We start from the raw sequence: 23,601 nt of genomic DNA, 5'->3' as shown, positions 1-23,601 counted from the left end.
TAGCAGAAAGCCTCCGCGCGAAGCTCGTGACGTCACTGAAGAAGGTCATCTCACCTATAGCCATTGGGTATAGCAGGCCGACCGCATGCACCATCTTTACCGGTTTTTTTTTGTATATCCAATAGCTGAAGGTGAGACGACCTTCTTCAGTGACGTCACGAGCTGCGCGGAGGCCTTCTGCTATAGATGGTGCTGGCTTAACCCACCTATGATGGGTTTTAGTTAATGATTGAAACTCTTAGAAATCGAGGAGTGTTTACAAGTCTTGAGCATGAGTATTTAAAGCAGATGAACTATATGTTTTTCACTTCCAATAACGATGAATGTCTACCAAGAAAATATAAAAACAGCTTGCAGATATCTTAGTGCAACTGGATCTGATTTAATATGTAAGAGCCTTTAATGAGGGAATCAATTTATGAGGCTTGGCAATAACCCAATCAAAATAAGACAATTTCATCGGTATTCCACGTGCATTAGCAAGGAAACTTGTTTACTTGCTGCTGTTAATAAAATAGGAACATGATTCTTATCATCTAGGGCAGGGATTCTCAAACATTTTCCACCCTTGGCGACACTGTAGAGAACCCCTGATCTAGAGATAGAAAAAGTATTTGATCTAATCCAATAGTATTGATGCTAGATTTTCCGAGTAACTAATCGATGCTGTATCGGAACGGCTGTCAGTATGATAATATGATGTCGGAGATCAGTCTATGCGAGAGTGAGATTAACAGTCTGATTTCCTTATTTGATATTTTCATACTGCTGTTGCTGACCCCCACCCCCACATGTCATCAGATATAAGCAAAGATGAAACATCCCCCCTCCACTTTCCCGTTAGATACTTACGCAGGGGGAGCTCTAGGGCTGTGCAACCTATGAGGCCGCACCATTAAAGGGGGGACGCCAAATTAGGGGTGAAGAAAATTGCAGAAAACGTTGGCACAGAAATGTTTTGTCTGTTTAATTTTTTAAATCATGGATGTACTGGATGGAATGATTCTCAGAAAAACGATATTTTTTTATGCATTTTATCTAGCTGGGAGCACAGTTGTGAGTTTTTTGGGCTCTTTTTATTGGCGTGGCTTATACACTGAACTGAAAAGAGGAACACCGAAACGAAATCTCGCACGGGTGGGAATTTTGTCTGCAGCTGCCCCTGTGATTACGTAATATTTGAATGACCCTTTTGTATAATGATCGTGAACTTGTTCTCATTCAAAAAAAAACTCTTGAGATTGAAAGACTCTTCTCAGACTATACACAACATAAACTCATATGTAAATCAAGAATATTGAAGTATAAAAAATATTTTTTTCGATGTTTTTAATTGTTACCAAAATATTTTTAATAAAATTAAATTTTAGGTTAATTTGGGGGGGGGGGAGAGCACAAGTTCCTTATGGCCTCTTCCCTGCGTACACCTCTGGTTTACGATAATCGTAGAATATTTTGGAATAATCAAGTTGAAGTGATACCATTTACCAAAGTCTTAAAGTTAAAGAAATGAAACAATGTGGATCGTAAAACTCTAATTTACAAAAAGGAATTACATTAATTTATAAGCAAAATCACCTTATATTGTCAGTTATCTGAATATAAGTGAAGTAAAATTGATATTTAGAGGGCTTCTTCTTTCTTCTTCTCTTGTATAAGATTTAAAAACATTTATGATTTTAATTCACATCATCAATTGCATCTTATGTGAAAGCAATTTACTTCAGATTCTGAGAACCTTGCGCATCACCTACCGATAAGCATGAAGTCTTCGCTATATAAAGGTTGCAGATAATAATTTCTCTTTGTTTAGTGATGATAAAATATTGATGAAATAACGATAAAGGTTTTTTTTTATCAGAAAAATTTCTTTTCATTTCTACATTCAAATCGGTATTACCGAAATACTGACGACGAACATGTAATGACAAATGTTCACATCCAGAGATAAGTAACGTTCAATTTTTGTGATATAATTTTCTTTCGTGCAAACATTACATTAATTTTATCTGATCGCCGTAAAAAAAAAAAAAAGTTATCAATGAGATTCGATTACGATCAGTTTCGTTATTTTGATGAAGATGAAAGATCGAAACAAAATTTTATGGGAAAACGCATGAATGAAAGCACGTCATCGTATCCAAATCTACTCGTTTCAAGGTGAGCAACTAATTGAACAATGTATAGGAAAAGTAACACGTATTTCTTTTTTTCTTGTATGTTATGTCTACTTGAGCCACGCCACTCGGGCACTAGCGAAAATGAGACAAAACTATATCGTATCCTCCGAAACTAATTTCAAAACAGGTTGAAAAGGGATTAACGTGCTTTTTTTCATTGAAAAATTACGTTTTATTTTTTGGGAACGAATGATGAGGCGTGGAGTTTTTTAAATATATTTTTTAATGTATTAGTTTTCGGTTTTTTTCCGCTTTTAGAATTGGGTGTCGATGCAGTCACTCAGTGGAAGATCCTCGAATTGCGTCGCTGAATATGCTCTCATTGTTCTTTGTTGTTGTTTTATTTCTCGATTTCTGAGACAGCCAGAGACAAGCGAAGAAACGTTTTCCACCGGGACGTCCTCATTCTTCTGTTCGAATCCCTAGAATAGAGTAGAAGCTATTTTTGAAGTTTACATTTTCCGTGCTACCAGGCATCCCATGAAATGTTTTTTTTTTATCCAGAAAGACTTATCTTTAGTTCGTCTGATGTATGTCTTTCACGAACTTGATAATTTAATCCATTTTTTTCTCACTTATTTTTCACATTTTTAATTCTCATGTATTCTACTAAAAATGAGTCAAGTTACAAAACTTTTTTTTTATCTGAAATTTTTTGAACCTCTTCCAGTCTCGATTTATCATGGGTTTGATGGTGAAATAATGTCAATTTCATTTAATTATTGTTTTTATACTCATATCAGCACAATTAACATGCATGGCTACCATCTTAAATTTATCTATGCCCAAGCTACATTCTTATTTGGCCGAAAAGGCGGATCACTCGTTCCTTTTGCCCGGGATGGGTTGAAATTAAAAAACATCATAATCATAACTCTAGCATATTTTCTTACCATTGCAATTTTTTTGTTATAATGTAGTTGCCCCGAATGAACGCCAGGAGCTCTGCCACGGACTTATCCCGTTGCCGAGATCTCTTCCAGCCCAGCTTCGTGTCAGAGTCTGGAACAAAGTGAATGCACCTAACAGTCTGAGTGTGTAGCTAGAGTTGTGTCTGATATTTCAGTGCTGCCAACTGTGAGTGAAGTGTAATTATTGAATATTTGTAACGTTGTAGGGGCCTGTTGCTCTCTGTGGCGAGACTTCTTAATGGGGAGATCGGCTCGCATTCGCTCCTTGAAGTTGGGAACCCCAGAATGTAGTTGCCCCTGTCAGTGAGCTTTTGAACATAAATGAGTTTCATACAAGTTATATATATATTAGTCAAATGTTACTATATTTGCGAGTAACACTGAATAAATAATAATGGTAATATCCATCCAATGACACTCATGTGATCAGATTAATGAATTAGTTATTATATATAGTTTACTTAAGATCATGTTAGTTTTTAAAAACAAGAATCGAAAATAGATTCGGCCAAAAATGGCAGTCACATCGGGAAACTTCCTGAGTGACCATCACTCGTAGTTTCTCTCCAATCATCCCCATGTGTGGATAACAAAATGAAACCTCTTCCTGTACTTTAAAGATTATATAGTTATGTTTTTACATTTTTATTTATAGTATGAATTTTCGCTCTTGTCATCCGCTACCATTTCCTTCTATGTGATGTGGAAAGGAGATCGAATGACCTCATGTACATGTGCAGTTAGTTCAGTTGGTTATTAGCTCTCTCCCATCCGATCTGAATGAATTTTTTTTTTCTTTCCTCTCCATACTAGTGAGTCATTTTTAATGTCTATATGGTGGCGGGTATTGAAGCGCATGCGTTACTCAAAGCACCATGTTTTTCTTTTCACCGATGTTTAGCTTCTGTTTGAATGATAAAAAGGAAAAAAAGATTTTATATTGCTCTTTCGTTGTTGTATCAATACTCAGAGTAATGCCCATAAGCACGGAAAACAATCACGAGCTCTTCAAATTATAATGACGTTAATGATGTTGATTTTCCAGCTGTTTTCCAAGAAGTTTCAACTTGATATTGAACATTAATGATTTCTTTCAAATTAAATGCTACTGTTGTGCAAGGGGAGACAACAAAATTGAGAACGAAATTTTCTATTTATTGAAAGACCACCTTATTTATTTATTTTTTTAACATTTTTATTCATTTATTTGTATTTGTAAATCTGTGTCTGCAGAGACGTTTTGTTTGAATGCCTTTGAATGAGATACTTTAAACGTATCCAAATATATAAATACAAAGGCCACAACAAGAAAAATGCCCAGCGAGGTGGCTGAAAAAAAATGCCCATGAAGATATGGATGTCAAATATATCTAAACTATATTAAAAAGTAAAGCATCACAATAAGCGAAATAAATGATTATGTTAAAAAAAGAAAAATACACTATAAAAAAAATTTATGTAGTTGTCTTATCTAAGTATGGTTGTCTTATCTTATCGATTTATCCCAATATACTTATCGTATTTCTTTTTAAACGTGACAATTAGGTTAGAATTCACGACCCCCGGAGATAAGCTATTCCATTTCATCAACCCTGTCAGAGAGAAATTCTCTGTGACACCACAACTTGGAATTGTCATCGCACTTGTTGAAGCAGTCGATTGACGGTGCATTAGGAACCCATGGTCCCCCTTACCCATCCCGTTGAAAATTTTGGACACTTCAATCACCTGACGTATATTCGATTTTTTGAAAACAGCACAGAAAACCTAAGCCGCTCGTCAAATTCCCAATCCTTGGAGAATTCCCAAATTGGTGACCCTAGTTGCATCCGGGATAATAATATCATTGAATTCGTTGCAAAATGTGTTTTTTTTTTTCGAATCAAAACGAGCGACCATGCACTTGTCAAAGCTGGGAAGTCATGCTTCAATCGTTAGTCCATGCTGCAATCATGTTCAAGTTCGTCTGGAGACTATATCGCTTAGATTCCCAACTACTCCCATAAGCTCACGTCCTCTGCGACTTTGCTGACAATCCTATCGATACCCTGATCGAACTTATCAATAAAAAGTGAAAAAAAAATTGGACCAAAGACACTTCCTTGAGAGACTCCATTTTTTACACCTGTCCAATCAGAAAAACTTCCGTTCATCATAACCTTCTGTGACCTATCTCGCAACCACGATTTTATTCACTTCAACCCACGTCTCGAACCAAAAAAACTATTTGTTGAAATATCGATCCGGTCGTCTAATAGAGTTAAGCACAATTACGTAAAGGATTCCCTGACATAGCATTGAAGAAATAAAATGCAGTACGTTCTGTTTTTTTCTTCCTAATTTTGAAGTCATATTATTAAATGTGGATTTACATATTGTACAAAACTCTTATTTTCAAAGTTATTTTCGTTAAGAGAAACAAAGTTCACGAATAACTTATATTAAAGCATCCATTACTGGGTGGAGTCGTCTAGTTCTAGTTTTGAGAGAAGTGCTTCATCTTCTTTGCGAGAGTTCTATTCCATTTCCAACTTTTTTTTTTGCAATTAGTATTTCTGGAATGGAAGTAAAGATCAACATACATTAACCTCTCTGATTGCACCCACCTGCAATGACTCTCCTTTCGTCATTTAATTCAAGAAAAGGGAAAGCCTTTAAGCATCTGAAAAAAAAATAACCACCAGATCTTTAATGGTAACTGAAAGGGGCCCATCAAAAGGATACCACTAGTTGTTCGGGCACTGACCTCAGCTCTTAAATTTAATCTCCACGAAACATTTTCGAAGTTCCCGCGCACTTCAATTTTTTTTTAAATACCTTACATATTAGACGTATGTTCAGTGCGATAAAATTGTTTATTTTGATGAAGATTTAATGAGATGTATCCGATTTTTTTTCCGATAGACAGACAATATGGAATCTCAAGGAGTCGAACTCAGACTTTTGCCATCTGGGCAAGATCGGAATAATCACATCATCAGAAATTCCTATCCGGCTGCTGGTCAGCCACCTAAATTGGAATCTGTTGTTCCTGTGTTTGATGTAAAAGAAAACGCCAATGATAGACCAACAATGCGACTGCATAGTGATGAAGAAAGTGATTGGGAAAAAAACAGTGCGTCTGGTACGAAATGGTGAGTGATTGAATACTAATGATGAATGGATACTGGTGAAAATATCTTACATTTCATTTGCATTACAACAGCAATGAGCAGCAATTATTCTAAAGTACTAAATATTGAATTTGAGTTTGAGAACCGAGTGAAAGAAGTTGAAGTAAAGATGTTTTATAGCCTTATTGCGAAACATCACCCAGGGAAGTTTCATATCAACTCAGGAAATGTAACAATGAACTTTTCATAATTACAAAGACTTTTTACGAATTCTGGATTTGCACAGTATAAAAAAAATTCTAAACAGTTGCAAAAATTTCCTAATCCTAAAGATTAGCGTTCTAATCTTCAGATCGAAGGATTATAGATTCAAGTCTATTTGAGAACATTTTTATTTTAAACACAGGCATAAGCTATAATCGTTCATTCTCTCTCATAGAAATATAGTTTGATTCTAAACATTCAGCTGTTTTCGATGTACATAACCATTTCATTTATCAGATTTCGGCTTAACTGAAAATTACTGGTTCTTCAAGAATTATTTTATATTTCTTGTATTAGTTAATAAATTCTATCATCAAATACGGTATACAATAATATATTTGATGACAATAATTGAATATTTCAGGTGTCATAACAGTGGAGCTTTTCACCTTCTCAGCAGTTACTACGCGAAGTTTCTGGTAGCCTTAGCTTCTGTTTTGATGTTTACTGAGCTTCTACATGACCCAGTACCACTTTTATTTTTTCATGTATGTATTCACTATAATGACATTACTTCATTAATGAATTACTCAAGTTCAGGGCCGTAACTAGGATTGTTGGGGGGGGGGGGGGGAGAAGCAAAATAATGTTTGCCCCCCCCCCACCACCACTGCAAAATTTTATCATTTTATAACGTTGCTGCCAGGGCAGTTGGCCCCTTTTAGTTCCGTCTCCGCTTAAGTTCACCATTTGATTCACTATTTTATCTGGAAACTGGGGGTTGCTTTTTCTATTCAACTGCAATAGTGCCATGGAACCTCTCGGTAACGGACACCCCTGGGACCAAACATTTTATCCGTCAACGAAGAGTGTCCGATAATGGATAGTAAAATACATTGAGACCCGTCGACATCATTCAAAAAAAGTCTACGTTAACAGGAGGTGTTCGCTAACGGGGAGAGTCCGTTATGGGAGATTCCACGGTATAGATAACGGAAAAACATTTTAAGGTCTATAATAAGCGAGATATTATCTGAAATGAAATTGTAAATTCAATCGGGAGCGATTTAATTTGTATTGCTTTGTTCTCTCTCAGGGTTATTTGTTCACATATCTAGTTGGAGGTGGCATAGTCTGTTTTATCGGCCTGTACGTCAGCATCCTGGCCGACAAGTGTTCACGCTACCCAAACGATTCTGAGAAGTCCGTAACGACAAAAAAATCTGATGGAAGTCATTTTTCATTACTTGAAGTCAGCTTTTATCTAAGGGTTGGAACCGCTGGTGAGCTCTGTTATCAAATTAAATTCCAAAATACAGTCGAACTTGGTTAATTGGAAGCTCAAGGGGGAGACAGCATAAATGTTAATTCATAAATATAAGATAACTATAATTTCAAAAAAAATCAAAAACCCACAATAATAATAAAAATGTAGTAAATGCTATGATTTACTATACGATCAAGAAAACTATTTAATTTGTAAATTTGTAATTTCAATTTTCTCTTTCTTTTAGACGCTCTTAAACAGTGCACAAATTCTTCAAGTTGATTTAAAGAATGAAAGCTGCGATTTTTTCAAGCTTCTCAACAGCTTTATTTTTTCTAATATGTCCGTAGCTTCTGAAAGTGTTGGAGTGAGGATCTCTCTGTTACTTTCTTATATTCGTTTTCATCCTCTTCATGAGAAGATTCAATACAAATACAAAGGCCACAACAGGTAAAATGCCCAACGAAGGGGGATCTAGATTGGGATTTAGATGGGTTCAGATGGATTTTGATTCCCATCAAAAAAATACGGATGTCAAATATAACTAAAATACAGCAAATCAAAACGAGAGCAATTATTACGAAAAAAAGAATACAATTTCATTTTTGTAACTTTATTCTCTCTACCTCTTCACCAATATCCGCATCCGTAAAGCAACCACACTTTTTTCCCCAGTTGAACAAGCGTATGTGTGAGCCTTGGTTAGGGGCCGTTCAAGTATTACGTCAGCAGATTTTTACCCATTTTTGACCCCTCCTGCCGTCAGCAAATGTCAGTAAAACTCTGACAACCCCCCCCCCCCCATCTTTGTCATCAAAATTTCGTCAGCTCTGCCCCCTAAAGAAGATGGTTGTGTGTTGGCTCGGCCCCTCCCCACCTTCTAATGCATATTGTGATCAGAGACGTACGGGCAGCATAGGGGGCTCGTGACCCCCCCCCCCCCAACGATGAAAAATTTATTTTTTTGATACAAAAAATATTTTTTTAATTAAAATTTCATAAGAAAATGCCTTTATATCTTATTATAATCAATTTCTGTTAATTTCAATGATATTTGTAGGCTAAGAACTCAAAATTTCTTTTCAAGAAATTCATTGTGACCCATCCTCTAAGCCACAATTTCCCAAACTCTTAACTCTTAGTTCCATCGCCCCCTTCACCAGAAATTTTTTTCTCCAATCACCCCCCAACTCAAGTAAGCCCATAGGATCCTATGTTAAATCCGTAGGTTCTCTCTCGCCCCCTTGGACCATTCCATCGCTCATCGGGGTGATATTACCACTTTGGGAAACACTGCTCTAAGCCATATATCCTAAACCCATGACCCGCGGACCAAATGTGGCCTTCACGGTTATCTGATGTGGCCCACCACCTCAAACCTAATTTTGTAAAAATGAACTAAGCGGCACATTTACAGATCGCTTAAGTGACTCGTGGCACATTTTCAGATCACTCAAGTGACCCATGGCAAATTTTCAGATCACTCAAGTAAGCCCTGGCACATTCACAGATAACTTAAGTGACCCCACGACACAGTTCCAGAACACTTGAGCAGTCCTGTGGCACATTTAGAGATCCCTTGAGTGACATGTGGCACAGTTTTAGAGCACTTAATAGGCCTCCAGTGCAGTTTTACATCACTCAAGTTACCCGCGGCACATTCCCAGATTATTTAAGTGATCCGCGGCATAATTACGAATCACTTGAGTGACGCGCGGCACAGTTCCAGAGCGTTCACGCGGCCCGCGACACATTTCCAGATCACTTGTAGGATCCGCGGAACATTTAGAGATCACTAAAGTGGCTCTGTAGAGGACTTATCAATAGAGAATGTTAGTTCAGGTGCCCACAAACTAGCGAAAGGTTTTTGGAACACCGAGTAAGAATATTTCATTTTTCCATTAAGAATATTTCATATTTTTATAAAGGGTGGTTGATGACGTAAGCATCGTCCAAACCCCCCCCCCCCCACTTCCCCCTTGTCATCAAAAGTCAGCAAATCCGAACCCACCTCCCCTATCGATGCTGACGTAACGCTTGAATGAACCCTTACACATGGCAAAAATTTTGCTAAGGTACATGGATATTTGAAAACAAGCAAACAATAACGTTACTACTGCTAAACTGCACATTCAGCTCGTCCATATTCCTCTACGGAATTTCTAACGAATGGGTACCTGTCAAAATGTGCATGTGTGTGTGTTGTGATCCTAACGTGAAGTTCCTTTATGTGGAATGCTTGTTATGTGTTGCTTGTCAACTGCTGTCACCTGCCTTCCGGAAATTCGGAAGCAGGCAAAATGGTTGGATGTTTTTTGCTTGTGTTATGCGTGAATTTTTTAAATGTTGTAAGCCTGATTGTTCTCTGTGGAGAAACTTTTTTAAATTGGAGATCAAATCGCATTCAAGCATCGAAGTCTGAAAACCACAGAAAAGCAACTTCGCCCAACCACCACTAAGCGAAGAATAACGGTAGAGAGGCATTAATTCTCCAACGCATTTTACCAGACGAGCGACTGGTATTTCAACACTTCAGCATTTAAACTTTCCGTCTGTGTAGAGATGGCCCATCTCACACACACACAAACTTTCATATTTCTTGAGTAGTGGCATTTGCATCTCGCTTGGTAGGTGTTAATGAAGTCATCCAACAACGGGGAAAACTCCAACTGCCCACGGAAAGACGAAGGATGGTGCGGGGAACTATTAATGAAAACATTGCTTTTTACTTATTGCTTAATAGCCACAACAAAAAAGTTTAGACTTGTTGGTTGTAATTTTTTTCAATGTTGGCTACGTGTTATATTCTGGAAACGATCAGTAAACCATGGAATAAAGAAATGAATGACCAAATTTAGCCAGAAGTTCTGAGAAAATAAACATACATATCTGTATCAAACTTCGAATTTTCCGAAACATGAGGAAAAAGATCGAATTAAACAGGTAATTTCGAATTTTCCGAAACATGAGGAAAAAAGATCGAATTAAACAGGTAATTTCGAATTTTCCGAAACATGAGGAAAAAAGATCGAATTAAACAGGTAATTTTTAACATCAAATTGAATAGGACACTAAAATTCGAATAAAGCAAGTTCGAATTAGCCAAGTTCACCTGTATGTACTTTACATATTTTATTTAATTTTTTTTCCTATATTTGAACTAGAATATGATTATCAGGTTCCTAGTTAGCGCGACGAAGGTTCCTCTTTTTAACCTTCTATATAAATTTAAAAGAAATAATTTTTCAATTCTATAATTTTTTGTTATTTTTTTTTAAGTTCTTGGAGTCGTGGTATTGATTGGCAATGCATTTGAAATCGCTTCAATATTCACTATGCCACATAATTGCATGGACGAATTGAATTTGGCCCAGCCAGTACTTCACGGTCTCTTCTCGTTGCTCCAACTTCACTTCTTATTCATGGATGTTAGAGTAAGTAACGTTTCATTTTCTAGAAATCTAGACTATCAGATTCAAATTTTTCTTTTACTGCACGCAGATTAATCGTAATTTTAACCACATAGAGAGACATAAGATATTTTACTTTACTTTAAGATAATTTTTATCGATTATTTTACAAATACAAATACAACGCCACAACAGGCAAAATGCCCAACGAGGTGGCTGATAAAAAGATGCCCATAAAAATATGGATGTCATATATTTCAAAAATACAGCAACCCAATTAAAAATGCAATTAACACAAATTATAAATTTACGCATGAGAGAGATAATTAAAACGGAGCCCACGGTTTAAAAAGACAGATCCGAATGGCTATGCTTCCATGCAAAGACGCCTTTAGGAACTGTGGTCTCTTCGGGCCCCGCACGTAGGGTAACAATAATTTTTTTCATAAATTTTGAATTTTCATGAATTCTGGAATTCTCGCCTTTTTTTTCATAAATTCTGAATTTTCATGAATTCTGGAATTCCCGCCAATTCTAGAATTGTTTTTCAAATAAATTTTAGAATTTGCATCTTTTTTTAAATTCTTAATTTCCATCACTTTCTGGAATTCTGAATTATTTCTTTCATGAATTCTGAAATTATTATTTTTTCATTTATTCTGAAATTATTATTTTTTCATTTATTCTGAAATTATTATTTTTTCATTTATTCTGAAATTATTATTTTTTCATTTATTCTGAAATTATTATTTTTTCATTTATTCTGAAATTATTATTTTTTCATTTATTCTGAAATTATTATTTTTTCATTTATTCTGAAATTATTATTTTTTCATTTATTCTGAATTTTCATCAATTGCGATATTATTTCTTTCATTTTTTCTGAATTTTCATGATTTTCATTTTCTGAATTTTCATGATTTTCATTTTCTGAATTTTCATGATTTTCATTTTCTGAATTTTTGATTCTCCTCTCCCACCGAATATAATAAAATCGGAGATAAGGGGCACCGAAATTATTAAGATGCTTCCGGCACCGCTATTATTTTCTCACCGGGCTCCTCGTCAGGTAAGGACGGCGCTTCTGCTTCCATGCCTACACGTCGGTATACAATCTTTATCTTACGCCTCCGTATGATGGGCGGAGATGTGGGGGGAAAGGGGACATTGCCCCCCAGCATCAAAGGTGGAGTCGACTGATCTAATGTATACATGTATATATGAATTGACATCATCATCATCATCATCGTGCCCCCCCCCCAGCAATAATGACCGCCCCCCCCCCCAGACTTCCAAGTCTATCTCCGCCTATGCTCCGTATACAGAGTGATTCAAAATAATAGGCCAAACAGGATGGCCTACACCAAACTAAACATTTATCGTCGTAGTTTACCATGTCAGAAACTAAACGTAAAGGCACTCTACAGCAGTGTTTTTCAACCTTTCCTTTGTTGAACCTGCAGTTGAACTTTCGCGGCACACTTGAATTGAGATTTTGAAAAGTACGGTTTTAATGATTTAATTACTAACCCAACAAAAACAGTTTATTGCTATTGTAATAAAAAGGCAACTAAGATTCCGAAAAAAAACTCAGGTTATGAAATTATGTTTGGACTTCTTAAATTGTTTAAACAAAAAAAATTTGTTTTAAAATTTTTCACGGTATACCTACGATCCTCTCGCGGAGGATCGTAGGGATCCGTGAGCATCCATACAAGACGCTTATGATTCGTTGGGAAGTGACTACTTTACAAACTTAAGGGGTGTCACTACCATTGAAGTCGAATTTTCAAAAATGACTTCAAAAAATATTTCATTCCATTGCAAATGAAACTAAAAATTTTGTGTCAATTGGTTTAATTTCGTGTTAATTTGTTCTTTCATAATTAAAGAGAAAGAAATACTGAATATTATAGTGTAAACATATACTAGAAAAAACACTTTGAACGCGATTTTCTCAGATTGCAGTTTTTGAGCTCATCCGTAAGATTTAAAGAAAATTACTGCCCCAAAAATTCTGAAGTTTTGCAGAAAAGTTTAGTCGATATGTGTTAGTGAAATAGACTTCAGATTTAGCAATTGACTAATGGAAGGATTTTTAAAAAATGTGAAATTTAGATTTTTAAAATTTATATATATTTTTTTTTCAAACTTTAAAAATTCATAAAATTCTAACGAATGGTCAGATATCAAAGTCCGAAATCTATTTTACTAACACATATCGACTAAACTTTTCTGCAAAAATTCAGAATTTTTGAGGCAGTAGTTTTCTTTAAATCTTACGGATGAGCTCAAAAACTACAATCTGTGAAAATCGCGTTCGAAGTGTTTTTTCTCTCTCTAGTATACGTTTACACTATAATTCATATTTCTTTCTCTTTAATTATGAAAGAAGCCGATTATTAGGATTATTAACCAATTGACACGAAATTTTTAGTATTTTATTTTCAATCGAATGAAACATTTTTGAAGTCATTTTTGAAAATTCGACTTAAAGGGTCATGACACCCCTTAAAAGTATCATTCTTGTTGTGAGTGTGGGGTTGAAGAAAACAACCACGTATGCAAATTTCAAAAAGTGAAACAAGAAGAACCCTGATGCAAATTTTTGTAACGAAATACTATTGTATATTATATACTATATATTTATACTATTTTACTAATGTAAGGCCTTTATTTCCACATTGTTGGGCAATTCGCCTATTGTGGCTTCAGATTTTGTTTGTGTATATGTTACTGCCAAAGCCCGAAGTTGTCCAGTTTGCGAACTAGCCAGCCCAGTTGATCCAGTCAATGTCCGAATTTCGAGCTTCCGCTGGGCTTTGGTCGGTTCCTTTAAATCCCTAGATCATTAGGGCTGCCATAACTAACCATAATAATTATGGTTAGCTACGGCTGATTATAAATGGCCCTAATTATCACAAAAAATACGCCAAAGTAGCGATGACCCCGAATCATAGGGATCGATATATAGGGCCGGCCATAGCCTGTCGAAAGCCCGAATTTCGGACATTGGCCGGGTGAACTGGCCAACTTTGGGCTTTGGCAGTGCTCATTAGAAAAAAGTCTCGTTCAGTGTTTCAGAGAGGGGCATTTCGCCAATCCTTCCATTGCTTCTGTGAGATGTATACTCAGGTTGGCGGTCGGTATTTTGAGCCATTCCTGTAAATATTGTTTATTAATGCCATTTTATAACTTCTAAGTATTATTTGGTTGGGTGTGTACTACCACGTCGTAAGTTTGGCCTATCTTTTTTGAATCACATTGTAGAGATACTTTTTTAAGTAGTACGGTCATATTTTTATTACAGAGTGACCTCAAGTATAAAATGATGCTTACAATTCAAATGCAAATGTAAACCGTACTTGACAGCCACACCAACTTCTTCGGCAACTAGTTGTATATGCATTTGAAATAGGCTATGTAGTAAAAATATGTTAGTATCAAAAAAAAGTTGCTGGTTATAAAACTATTTTAATTTTTCAGAACGTTTCTCACTATCTTGGAATATTTCGTCACGCTGCTCTCATGCACCTCTTAGCTACAAATATCATAATTGCATTAAGGCTAATACTATGGAAATCTACTGAAGATTGGTTGGATGCTGTTCACGTAAAGCACAACTCAAGCCAAGTATGGCCATCGAAAGAGTTCTCTTTGAGCATGCATACTTTAGAATCTGACCCCGACTCACCAGACATCAGCAAACATGGACCTATGCACAAAGTATATTGTATGTATAAAAATCCTTTTATCAATAAAATTTATGTTGCATATTTTTATTTAAAAAAACAAAAATATTAATTTTTTCTAGAGGATCAATCAGCTATCCATTTTTATGACTCGGGGATCTATTCCTACTTTAGGAATATTCTCATTTGATTTTTATGCACAGATGTTTGAGCTAAACAAAAATTTGCGTCTTCCTAAAAGAATTCCCAAAAAAATTAAATAAGCAAACAGATCAACGCAAAAACTAATTTTTCTGTAACTATAACAGATATTTCTACACTGTTCAAAACTGAAGTCTGAAAGCTATTTTGAATCTAAAAAAGAAACATACAGTACTTACTAGAACAGGAAAAAAACATATGCAGAATAAGTGCAGCAGTGAATCCTGCCCTGATCCGCCTCTACCATACGTGGTGCAGTACCCCTTGGTTGCGGCCCTGATACCCACAGGCTCATAGGAAACACATAGGAATGCAGAATCTCGTGTCAATAGCTCATATAGCAGTGATCCTTAAACCATATTCCGTAGGTCCCCAGTCAGGGCCGTACCCAGGAATTTATTTTGAGAGGACTACTGGCATTTCCGTGGTGGAGGCAAAGTGATAGGACAGTAGACTTGAACATGTTAATCCACATACAGGGTGAATCCGACCAGGGTTGGTCTTAGACCTAGTGGCGCCCCCTCTCCCTCAGGCGCGGACCCAGAGTGATGTGTCGGAAGAGGCGATTTATTTCTATAGTCTGTTTCAGGTTAACTTTGCAGTGAAGAGAAAGGTAGAGAGTGTATTCCTTCGCCGCAAAATATAGTTCTCATATATCGGAGGTATAAGATGAGCATTTATACAGAATATTTCAATTTTTTCTATGATTTTGAAAAAAATACTGAAAAAACATCGTTTTGAACCGATGTTTACTTGTTTAAAATTTTTAAATTATAAAAAATATTGGTTACCATTATCAAAAATCCATAGCAACGGCAACGACACTCTGGCGCGATATCCTAGAAATTTTCCCCGCCAATATCACTCGTGTTTTTTCCATTGCGCAATTGTATACTGTATATATTTTTTTCCGTTATTTGGTTTAATTTTCCATAACGATACAATTTTTCATTGTTTTACATGCAGTTATAGGCTTACATAAAAACGAATATTCAATCAGTTTTATTTTCTCCCAAAAATAGGCTTCAGTGAGTTCAGATATTCACTCATAGATTACAAGAAGTGTTTTTCTTCCACGAGAGCACCGATATTGTTATGAGAGGCCCTCTATGGGTGCAGAAGTTTTGGTTTTATGTCCTCCTTTTTTTTAATTATTTATTTTTTGCCATGTTTATGAGATAGTTTTAGTTTCCGATCACGGAGAGTGTTGACAGAGTCGCGACTTACACTCACACGAACGGAAGCCATCTTCCACCCACCTGTTTCTCTCGATGCCCCTCGCTTTTAGTGTCTCTTCAGATAAAATAAATGAGAGTTGGGGGGGGGGGGTCCACAGTGGTTTGGGCTTTCATCTTTTATGTGACAGTTGTGTCTTTATTTTCACCAGAGATAGCCACGCACCACATCAACCGTAACAAAAGACTAAAGCTGTCGTGAAAATAAGTGGCATCGACGTATACCGTTCGGGGAAGGGGGGAGGTCGAGCGACGAAAATTTCGGCAAGAAAAGTGAGTAGAAAATAATGATACGGAAAAGTTTAGAATTTATTATTTGGTGCTATTCCTGCATTTACACGTGAAAACAGAGTTAATCTGCTTCTTCTTATTTTTTTTTTTTTTTTGATTGGCTTCAAAAATTTTATTTAACATTAATTTTTTCCATATGAATTGAAGAAAAAATTAAAAATCCCCAAGTTTTTGAGAGCCATGGTTAATATACAGTATTTTAAAATTATACGTTGCTTTCATAATATTTCGTTTGGATTTTTTTTTGTAAATAAATTTCAGCTAAGGGAAGGGAAATATTGCAGAAACATATGGCTGTTTTTTGAAATTTTTAGTGTTACTTACGGCACATCAATGAAGAGTAAGTGACACGCTGATAGAAGATAATTATTTTTTCTAAATTTCAAAACACTTTCTAATCAAAAAACAAAACAAATGATTTCAAAAACCTCACTTTAATTTCTGCAAGTATCGGCAATGGTTTTCTTTTAATTATATAATTATTACTAATTTAACTGCGCAATTACGTTACACGTAAAAAATATTTTTCTCAGTGAGATTGGCGAGAATCGGCCATACTTTACCGAGGCCGCGCATCGATACATTGGTTAAGAGGCTTTCGTTCCCATAGCAACGAGTGATGCGGTTCCCTCGTAGCTTCCCCTTCACTGCAAAGTTAACCTGAAACGGACTATAGTCATATTACTGTACCGTAAAATACGGGACAGATTCATTCTCCCATATCATCAAGCTCTTGGTGGGGTGATCGTCCCCATTGCGCCCGCACCTGCACCCTCGACCTCCTGCTTGGATATAAAGGGACGAAGAAGTCAGAAAAACTTCCTAGAATGGGGTTACTGTTATTAAACTTGTTAACAAGCATAAAAACCAATTTGTTTGATTTAATTAAGAGATTTTAAAAACATTTAAAAAAAACATCACACATTTACGCAGGATACTCATCACAAAAAGAGAAGAGGATCTATCTTCTTCACTTATTTTAATTTCATTTGTATGGTAAAATACGTGTAGTGCAAGGATCACGTAAGGGCTAAACTGATAATAAAAGTAGTTAAAGTGATATATTTCCCTATATATATGATTTTTTTCATATTTATAAAACTTATGAACTTCATTTGAAATTATCCCTTTTAGACCCAGTACTGTGAATCGGACGGGGCAGGCTCATGGGCGGAGATATGGGGGGTGCATTGCCCCCCCCCCCGCCAGCGTCAAAGGTGGAGTTGGCTGATCTAATGTATATATGTATATATGAATTGACATCATCATCATCATCATCGTGCCCCCCCAGACTTCCAAGTCTATCTCCGCCCATGGGCAGGCCCGTAACCAGGCTGAGGCAACTTGCGGTGCATCAGGCCCCCGAGCCGAATGAGAGCCCTTATAACTCCATTGTTTTTTCTCTCTCTAGATTTTTTGAACCTCGGGAACTTCGGCTTTAATTCCAACAATAACGCACAATTCTTGAAGTTTGGGCTGAACATCCCTGAGGTTAAAAAAAGAATATCTATAAAGTGAAAATAGCAACCCGCACGTTTGTGCATATAGGGTCCAAAAGGATTATGCATAATCACCGGTAAAAGTGATAAATGTTGAGAAATTTATCAAACTTACCGAGACGATTGGTGCATTACCGATATGCTTTACCGATTCAACACACACAAATTTACCGTAACATACATTTAATTTTCTTTATTTCATCAGCTTCAAAAAACCTCATTTCAAATATACAAAGATACATATCCGAAATTTTTCTTATTCTAATTCAATTTGGCACGCCCCCTCTTTGTTTTGGATATGTGAGGTGTGCTACTTTATTTCCTTATTTTTCTATGTATATAGAAATCCCAATTTACTTACCCTATTGCGTGTAATCCGTGGATTATACGTTTAAAAAAAATTACGTTGAAATAAAAGCAAAACGTTGGAAATGTGTTTCTTAGTGTGGATCAAAGTTGCATGAAGAGTTTTAACTTTGAAGCGGCTTTAGATAGTGTAGATAAACCACCGTGAGCGCGGTAGCCCAGGTCGACAAGATACTCGCCTAAAGTACCAAAGGATGTTTAGAGGTGTCACGAGTTCGATACCCGGTTCGTGCTTATCAGAAAACTTTCCTGACACAGGGGTACAACAGAAACGGCGACATGACCGCAGAAAAAATTGCTACCGCAGGGAGACCCCCATCGAGAGGTTAGCACACCAACCTCTCAATGAGTATAAAAAAAACAAGTCCGCCGTTCGGAATCGGCAATAAATTGTGGGTCCCGGTCTTAAAAAAAATTAGCCCTCGTGTGTAGAAAATGATCGCGGTGCGACGAAAAGTATCAAATGATAAACCACCTCGTCTTATCTACAGCTTTTTTTTCTTAGAGAGGTTTGATTAGTTATAATTATGTTAAAAATTTTATTTACAAAAAACAAATTATTTTAAATTTATAGATGGGTTAGATAATAATACAAAAATGTATGGGTTACATACTAGTACATTTTCTCCTCAAAACCGTGTTTAACAGCCCCCCCCCCCTCCTTGAGAGATTGATAAATGAAATTTTCTCATGCGGGTTATACACCGCTGCGGACTATATCAACACCTTCTAGAGCAGCTTTAAATGATGTTGACTATACATATGGTGCCTTTTTTCTCAAACTAGCGAAGTTTGCATCTGTGGATTATAAGCAGGAAAATTCGATAGGTTTTGTTTAATTCTTATTCAAGATTCACATCAAGAACAGAGAAAACCAGAATGAAATGACTTATACCCCTTCAAAATGACTTTCTTTTAAGATGATTAAAATTCTTAAAACTTATAGAAAACGAATATAACAAAAATTAAAATTGAACAGAAGGATCAAAATTTCACTAGGATCACCAGATTTTCATTTCGATCAAATTTATATTGAGGTTTTTGATTCTTGAAAGTCGGTTTGCATATGTTGTCAAGCAAGCTATCTCGACATTGATTTGTGATTACGACCTTCCTGCAACCTTCATTGACTGACCGACCGAAGAAAGTCTGTCACCAAAATATCCCCTCGACCATGGTCCCTTACCAAGGTGCAAAAGATGTCTTTTTAGAGTCCCGTTGTAGCCACACCTTACCAAGGCCTCTTAGATAGAGATACTGTCTAGGAGCCTCATAGGACGCTTTACCATTGCTCACCGAGTATCTGGAACAAGATCCATGAAACTCCGAAAAGATGTTCAGTTGTGTATGTGTATGGTTTGTTACAATTTTTGTCTACGCACATACGTTGCACTCAGGGGCGGCTCGAGACAAAATCTCTACCCGAGCGGGACCTATTTTTGGTCCACCTCCTCCCCCCACCAATTAAAAAAAAAATTGTTTCAGTCGCTTCGTTTTGATGCGTTCAAAGAAACAGCAATATTTTATGTCATAGCATATCATGTCGAATTTTTTTTGTCCTTTTACCCTGGATTTTTCGCTCCTCCTAGAGCGTGCAGAAATCATTTTCCCATTTTTTCGCCCTTTTACCTCGGACTTGACGCCCCATCCTATCCTATATATGGAGAGGGCACAAATATATTTATTTAATATACATATTTTTTGAAAAATACTGTAGTGTTGGCGATTCGATTCCGCATTTTTAATACAAGTCAGGAAAAAAGAGGCATGAAAGGCCCCTGTCTCATAATCTCGCCCACATAAAACAAAAAAAAACCACATTAAATTTCTGTAATGCTCTCCACAACCCAGGAAAACACTCGTTAGCAGAAAAATCAAGTGACAGAGGGAGATTCCTTCCTTTTTATTTTTTACAGCACAACAAAAGAGAAAGAAGGTTGTCTTCCCCCAAAATCTCCAGCAGGGGTAAACGAAAAGAAAAGAGCTCAAAGGCGCGTATACATTAGCGCGCGGATCATGCAATGAAAACATTCGCAATTGGTTGTTCAGTAATTTGTACGGTATTGTAAACGATTCTTGAGCTGTTTTCACTGGACCTACCTGGAATCCGTTTTTTTCAACGAACACAAAGGAAAGAACGCAACAAAAAGGAAATTTGTGTACCGACGAGCAGATTAGAACCGCTGCAGGGGGTCGTGGGTTGCAAGATCGGCGTGCTAGTGTATACGTGCCTTAATATTACGTACACTCAAACCCAGTGCCATCATAACGCATGGGCCCAGCCAGGCACGGCCCGGGGGCCTCAGAAATACGAGAAGTAGGTGAATTTTTCGAGAATTGGCCAGGTAGGGCCTCAGAAAAATCACCTGGCCCGGGGGCCCATTGTGCTCTTAAGACGGCCCTTCTTAAACTTTCAATTTTTTTCTCATCTCGGTCATTTTTCATGTATATTGTACAGTTATTTTTCTAGTAATGTATATCTAACGTGTTTCGGCGCCCCTCATCACTTTGCGTCCTGTGGAATTGCACTGGTCGCATCACCATAAGACCGCCCCTGAATCCGACCTATTCTGCCATATGAAAGGGGTGATAGACGAGCCCAAGTGGATCATGAAACACCACCCTGTCCTATATCGAACCGTTTTCGAGTTATGGTGGATAATCGATTATAGGAAAAAAATGCGTGAAGTCTAAAAAAACCCGGATTTCTGAAGTTTCTGAGAGACCTACGCGCAAACTAAGCACATACTTGGAAAGTAGGGGAAAAATCCTATAAGGTCACACCAATTTCATTGAAATATTTGGATTTAATCAGCGCCTACAAGTGCTAAAAGATTGGCGAAGTTCAAAATCGAATTGTCGCCAAAATTTTTAATTGAAAATTTCGCAAACACCCTTCCAGCTACAATCGGTCAAATTTGCAAAAAAATTGTCCATTGCACCAGTTTTCGAAAGAGGCTAGAATAAACCATATTGGTCATCTAGTTCAGGAGAAATTTAGTTTGTTCGCAAAACATTACTAAAATCTGCGTTCGTCGAAGTAATTTTAGTAGGTTTTGGCGACAATTCCCCATTTTTCACTTCACCGCGCGATCTCTCTCAACGATTGTAACTCACCATTAAATACGTATATCCTGTAGATAGAGGTAATGTCACCTCATAGGATTTTTTGTGCTAAATCAAATTGTTGCCAAAATCTGTAACCGCCAATTCCGAATTTTCGTTGAATATTTACTTCGACAAACGCTGATTTCAGTGATGTATATATATATATTTTGCGAACAAAAAACTAACGGCCGTATTCACCAACACAGTTTCAACTGCAATCGCAAGTGAAAGGATTGAAGATCAAAACGGATTGGTTAAATGAAGGATTTTAACCAATCCGTGTCGATCGCTGATCGTTTAACCTGCGTTGCAGTTGGAACTGTGTTGGTGAATACGGCCGTAAATATCTCCTGAACCAGGAAACCGATATGGTTTATTGTAAGTTCTTTCGGAAGCTGGTGGAGTGGACAAGTTGTTGGCAAATTTGACCGATTGTAGCTAGAAGGGTGCTTGGAGAATTGGCGATTAAAAATTTTAGCGACAATGCAATTTTGAACTTTGCCAATCTTTCAGCGGTTGTAGCTCACCATTAAAACCAGATATTTCGATGAAATTGGTGTCACCTTATAGCATTTTTATGCTCTTTTCAAGTGTGTGCTTAGTTTTCATATAGGTGTTTCAAAAACTTCACAAATTCTGGTTTTTTCAGACTTGACGCATTTTTTTCTTCTAAAATCGATTATTCACCATAACTCGAGAACGGTTTGAGATTGGACAGGGTTGGTGGGGTGTTTCATGATCCACTTTGGCTCGTCTATCACCCCCTTTCGTTTGGCAGAATAGGTCGGATCCACCCTGTATATCAGTCATTTTCTAACATTTCGGGGGAGGGGAAACGGACCCTTTCGCCCCCAGTGGTCTTCGAAGTCATTCTTGGGTTGAATGAGGTCTTGTATTCAATGTTATGAAGAATATGAACCACTAATACGTCTTCTTTTTTGCGCCGATTAACGTAAATGCATTCATTATCAGTGGAGAAGGTTCAAAATAAAAGTTTGCCAACGAAGAGGGACGGGTGTAAACATCCTGTTTCAAGCAATCATAGGCTAGCCATAGGATAACCATCGGGATAGGAGGAAACTATCGTAAGCAGGACATTGTAAAGGCTCGCAGTGGTGTCGGAGCCAGGGTGCTCAAGCACCTACGGTAATTTACGGCATGGATCTAAGCATCAACTGAATTAATTCACAAATTGCGTAAGTAAAGATTAAGAGGAGCCCCCGCCCCCTAGTTCTAAACACTTTTGAAGCTCCTGCAGGCTCGTCTACACTGCGTATGATGTACCTTTAAGTGATTTGCTCAACTTCCAATTGAAGTGTGCGGGATGTGTCGGTACGATTTATTTATTACAATCAACGGGCATCAGACGAACGAAAAGATTGTAGGTATCCGATCGGTGTCGATCATCCCCCCCCCCCAACTAAAAAAAGTGAAGGTGAACTATCGCCCTCACCCCCCCCCCCCCCCTTTCGAAGAACTTGTATCTGCATTGACAGATACGTGCTCTTTGAAAAGGAGGGGTGCTTCCGTCTTACAAGGCTGGGGCGATGCACTTGCAACTGGTTTATGTGTGGGTGAGGGAAAAAAAAAACAAAAGTCAGGAGTATTTATTTATTAGCTCCAGAAAAACTGAACTACTCGCTGTGCTGCCGCTCTTTCAGGCAGGGCCGTCTTAAGAGCATCACGGGCCCCCAGGCCGCCAAGTGAATTTTCTGAGGCCCTACCAGACAAATTCTTTAAAATTTCCCACCAGATGTCTTTTTTGTGAGGCCCTCTCTTCTCTTGCGGCCCCCCGGTGGGCCCATGCCTTAAGACGACACTGCTTTCAGGCATATGTGGTATGTACAGGTGAGAGGAATGGACAGATAGGTATTGTGCCCCCCACACACAGAATGACAATTAATAGTCTCTTTAGATATCAAAAAGAAATACATGTTGTTATGTACTTTTGTGACAGGAGAAGAGTACAGCAATGCCCACACTTTTATGTAAAAAATGCTCAGCCATATGAATTAAAGCATGGGTAAGTGAGGCGTATTTATGAGGACGAGTTTATGATGAGGACAAGTATGGCGATGTAACACCATACGGTGACCTTGTAAAGTTACTTGAGTAAGGGGGAAG

At 37.2% G+C, this 23,601-nt stretch overlaps 1 protein-coding gene across 2 annotated transcripts in view; it reads left to right on the top strand.

Annotated features, from left to right (window-relative positions):
- LOC149079935 (proton channel OtopLc-like) overlaps window positions 1–23,601 on the top strand; it is a 32,059-nt gene that overhangs the window by 6,089 nt on the left and 2,369 nt on the right. Inside the window, exons 2-6 of one of the 2 annotated variants that reach the window (XM_089238822.1) lie at window positions 5,996–6,225; window positions 6,833–6,956; window positions 7,505–7,691; window positions 10,955–11,109; window positions 14,572–14,818. In XM_089238822.1, the coding sequence (XP_089094948.1) occupies window positions 6,005–6,225; window positions 6,833–6,956; window positions 7,505–7,691; window positions 10,955–11,109; window positions 14,572–14,818 (934 nt within the window). In that variant the 5' untranslated portion in view covers window positions 5,996–6,004. The remainder of the gene's footprint in view (window positions 1–5,995; window positions 6,226–6,832; window positions 6,957–7,504; window positions 7,692–10,954; window positions 11,110–14,571; window positions 14,819–23,601) is intronic. The other variant, XM_089238824.1, reaches the window with a different exon arrangement.

Source organism: Pholcus phalangioides, unplaced genomic scaffold (genome assembly GCF_987345545.1).
Source record: "Pholcus phalangioides strain wild (caught in Gottingen) unplaced genomic scaffold, Ppha-v1.0 ptg000011l_1, whole genome shotgun sequence".
Taxonomy (NCBI): domain Eukaryota; kingdom Metazoa; phylum Arthropoda; class Arachnida; order Araneae; family Pholcidae; genus Pholcus; species Pholcus phalangioides.
This window is presented reverse-complemented; position numbering and strand designations above follow the sequence as displayed.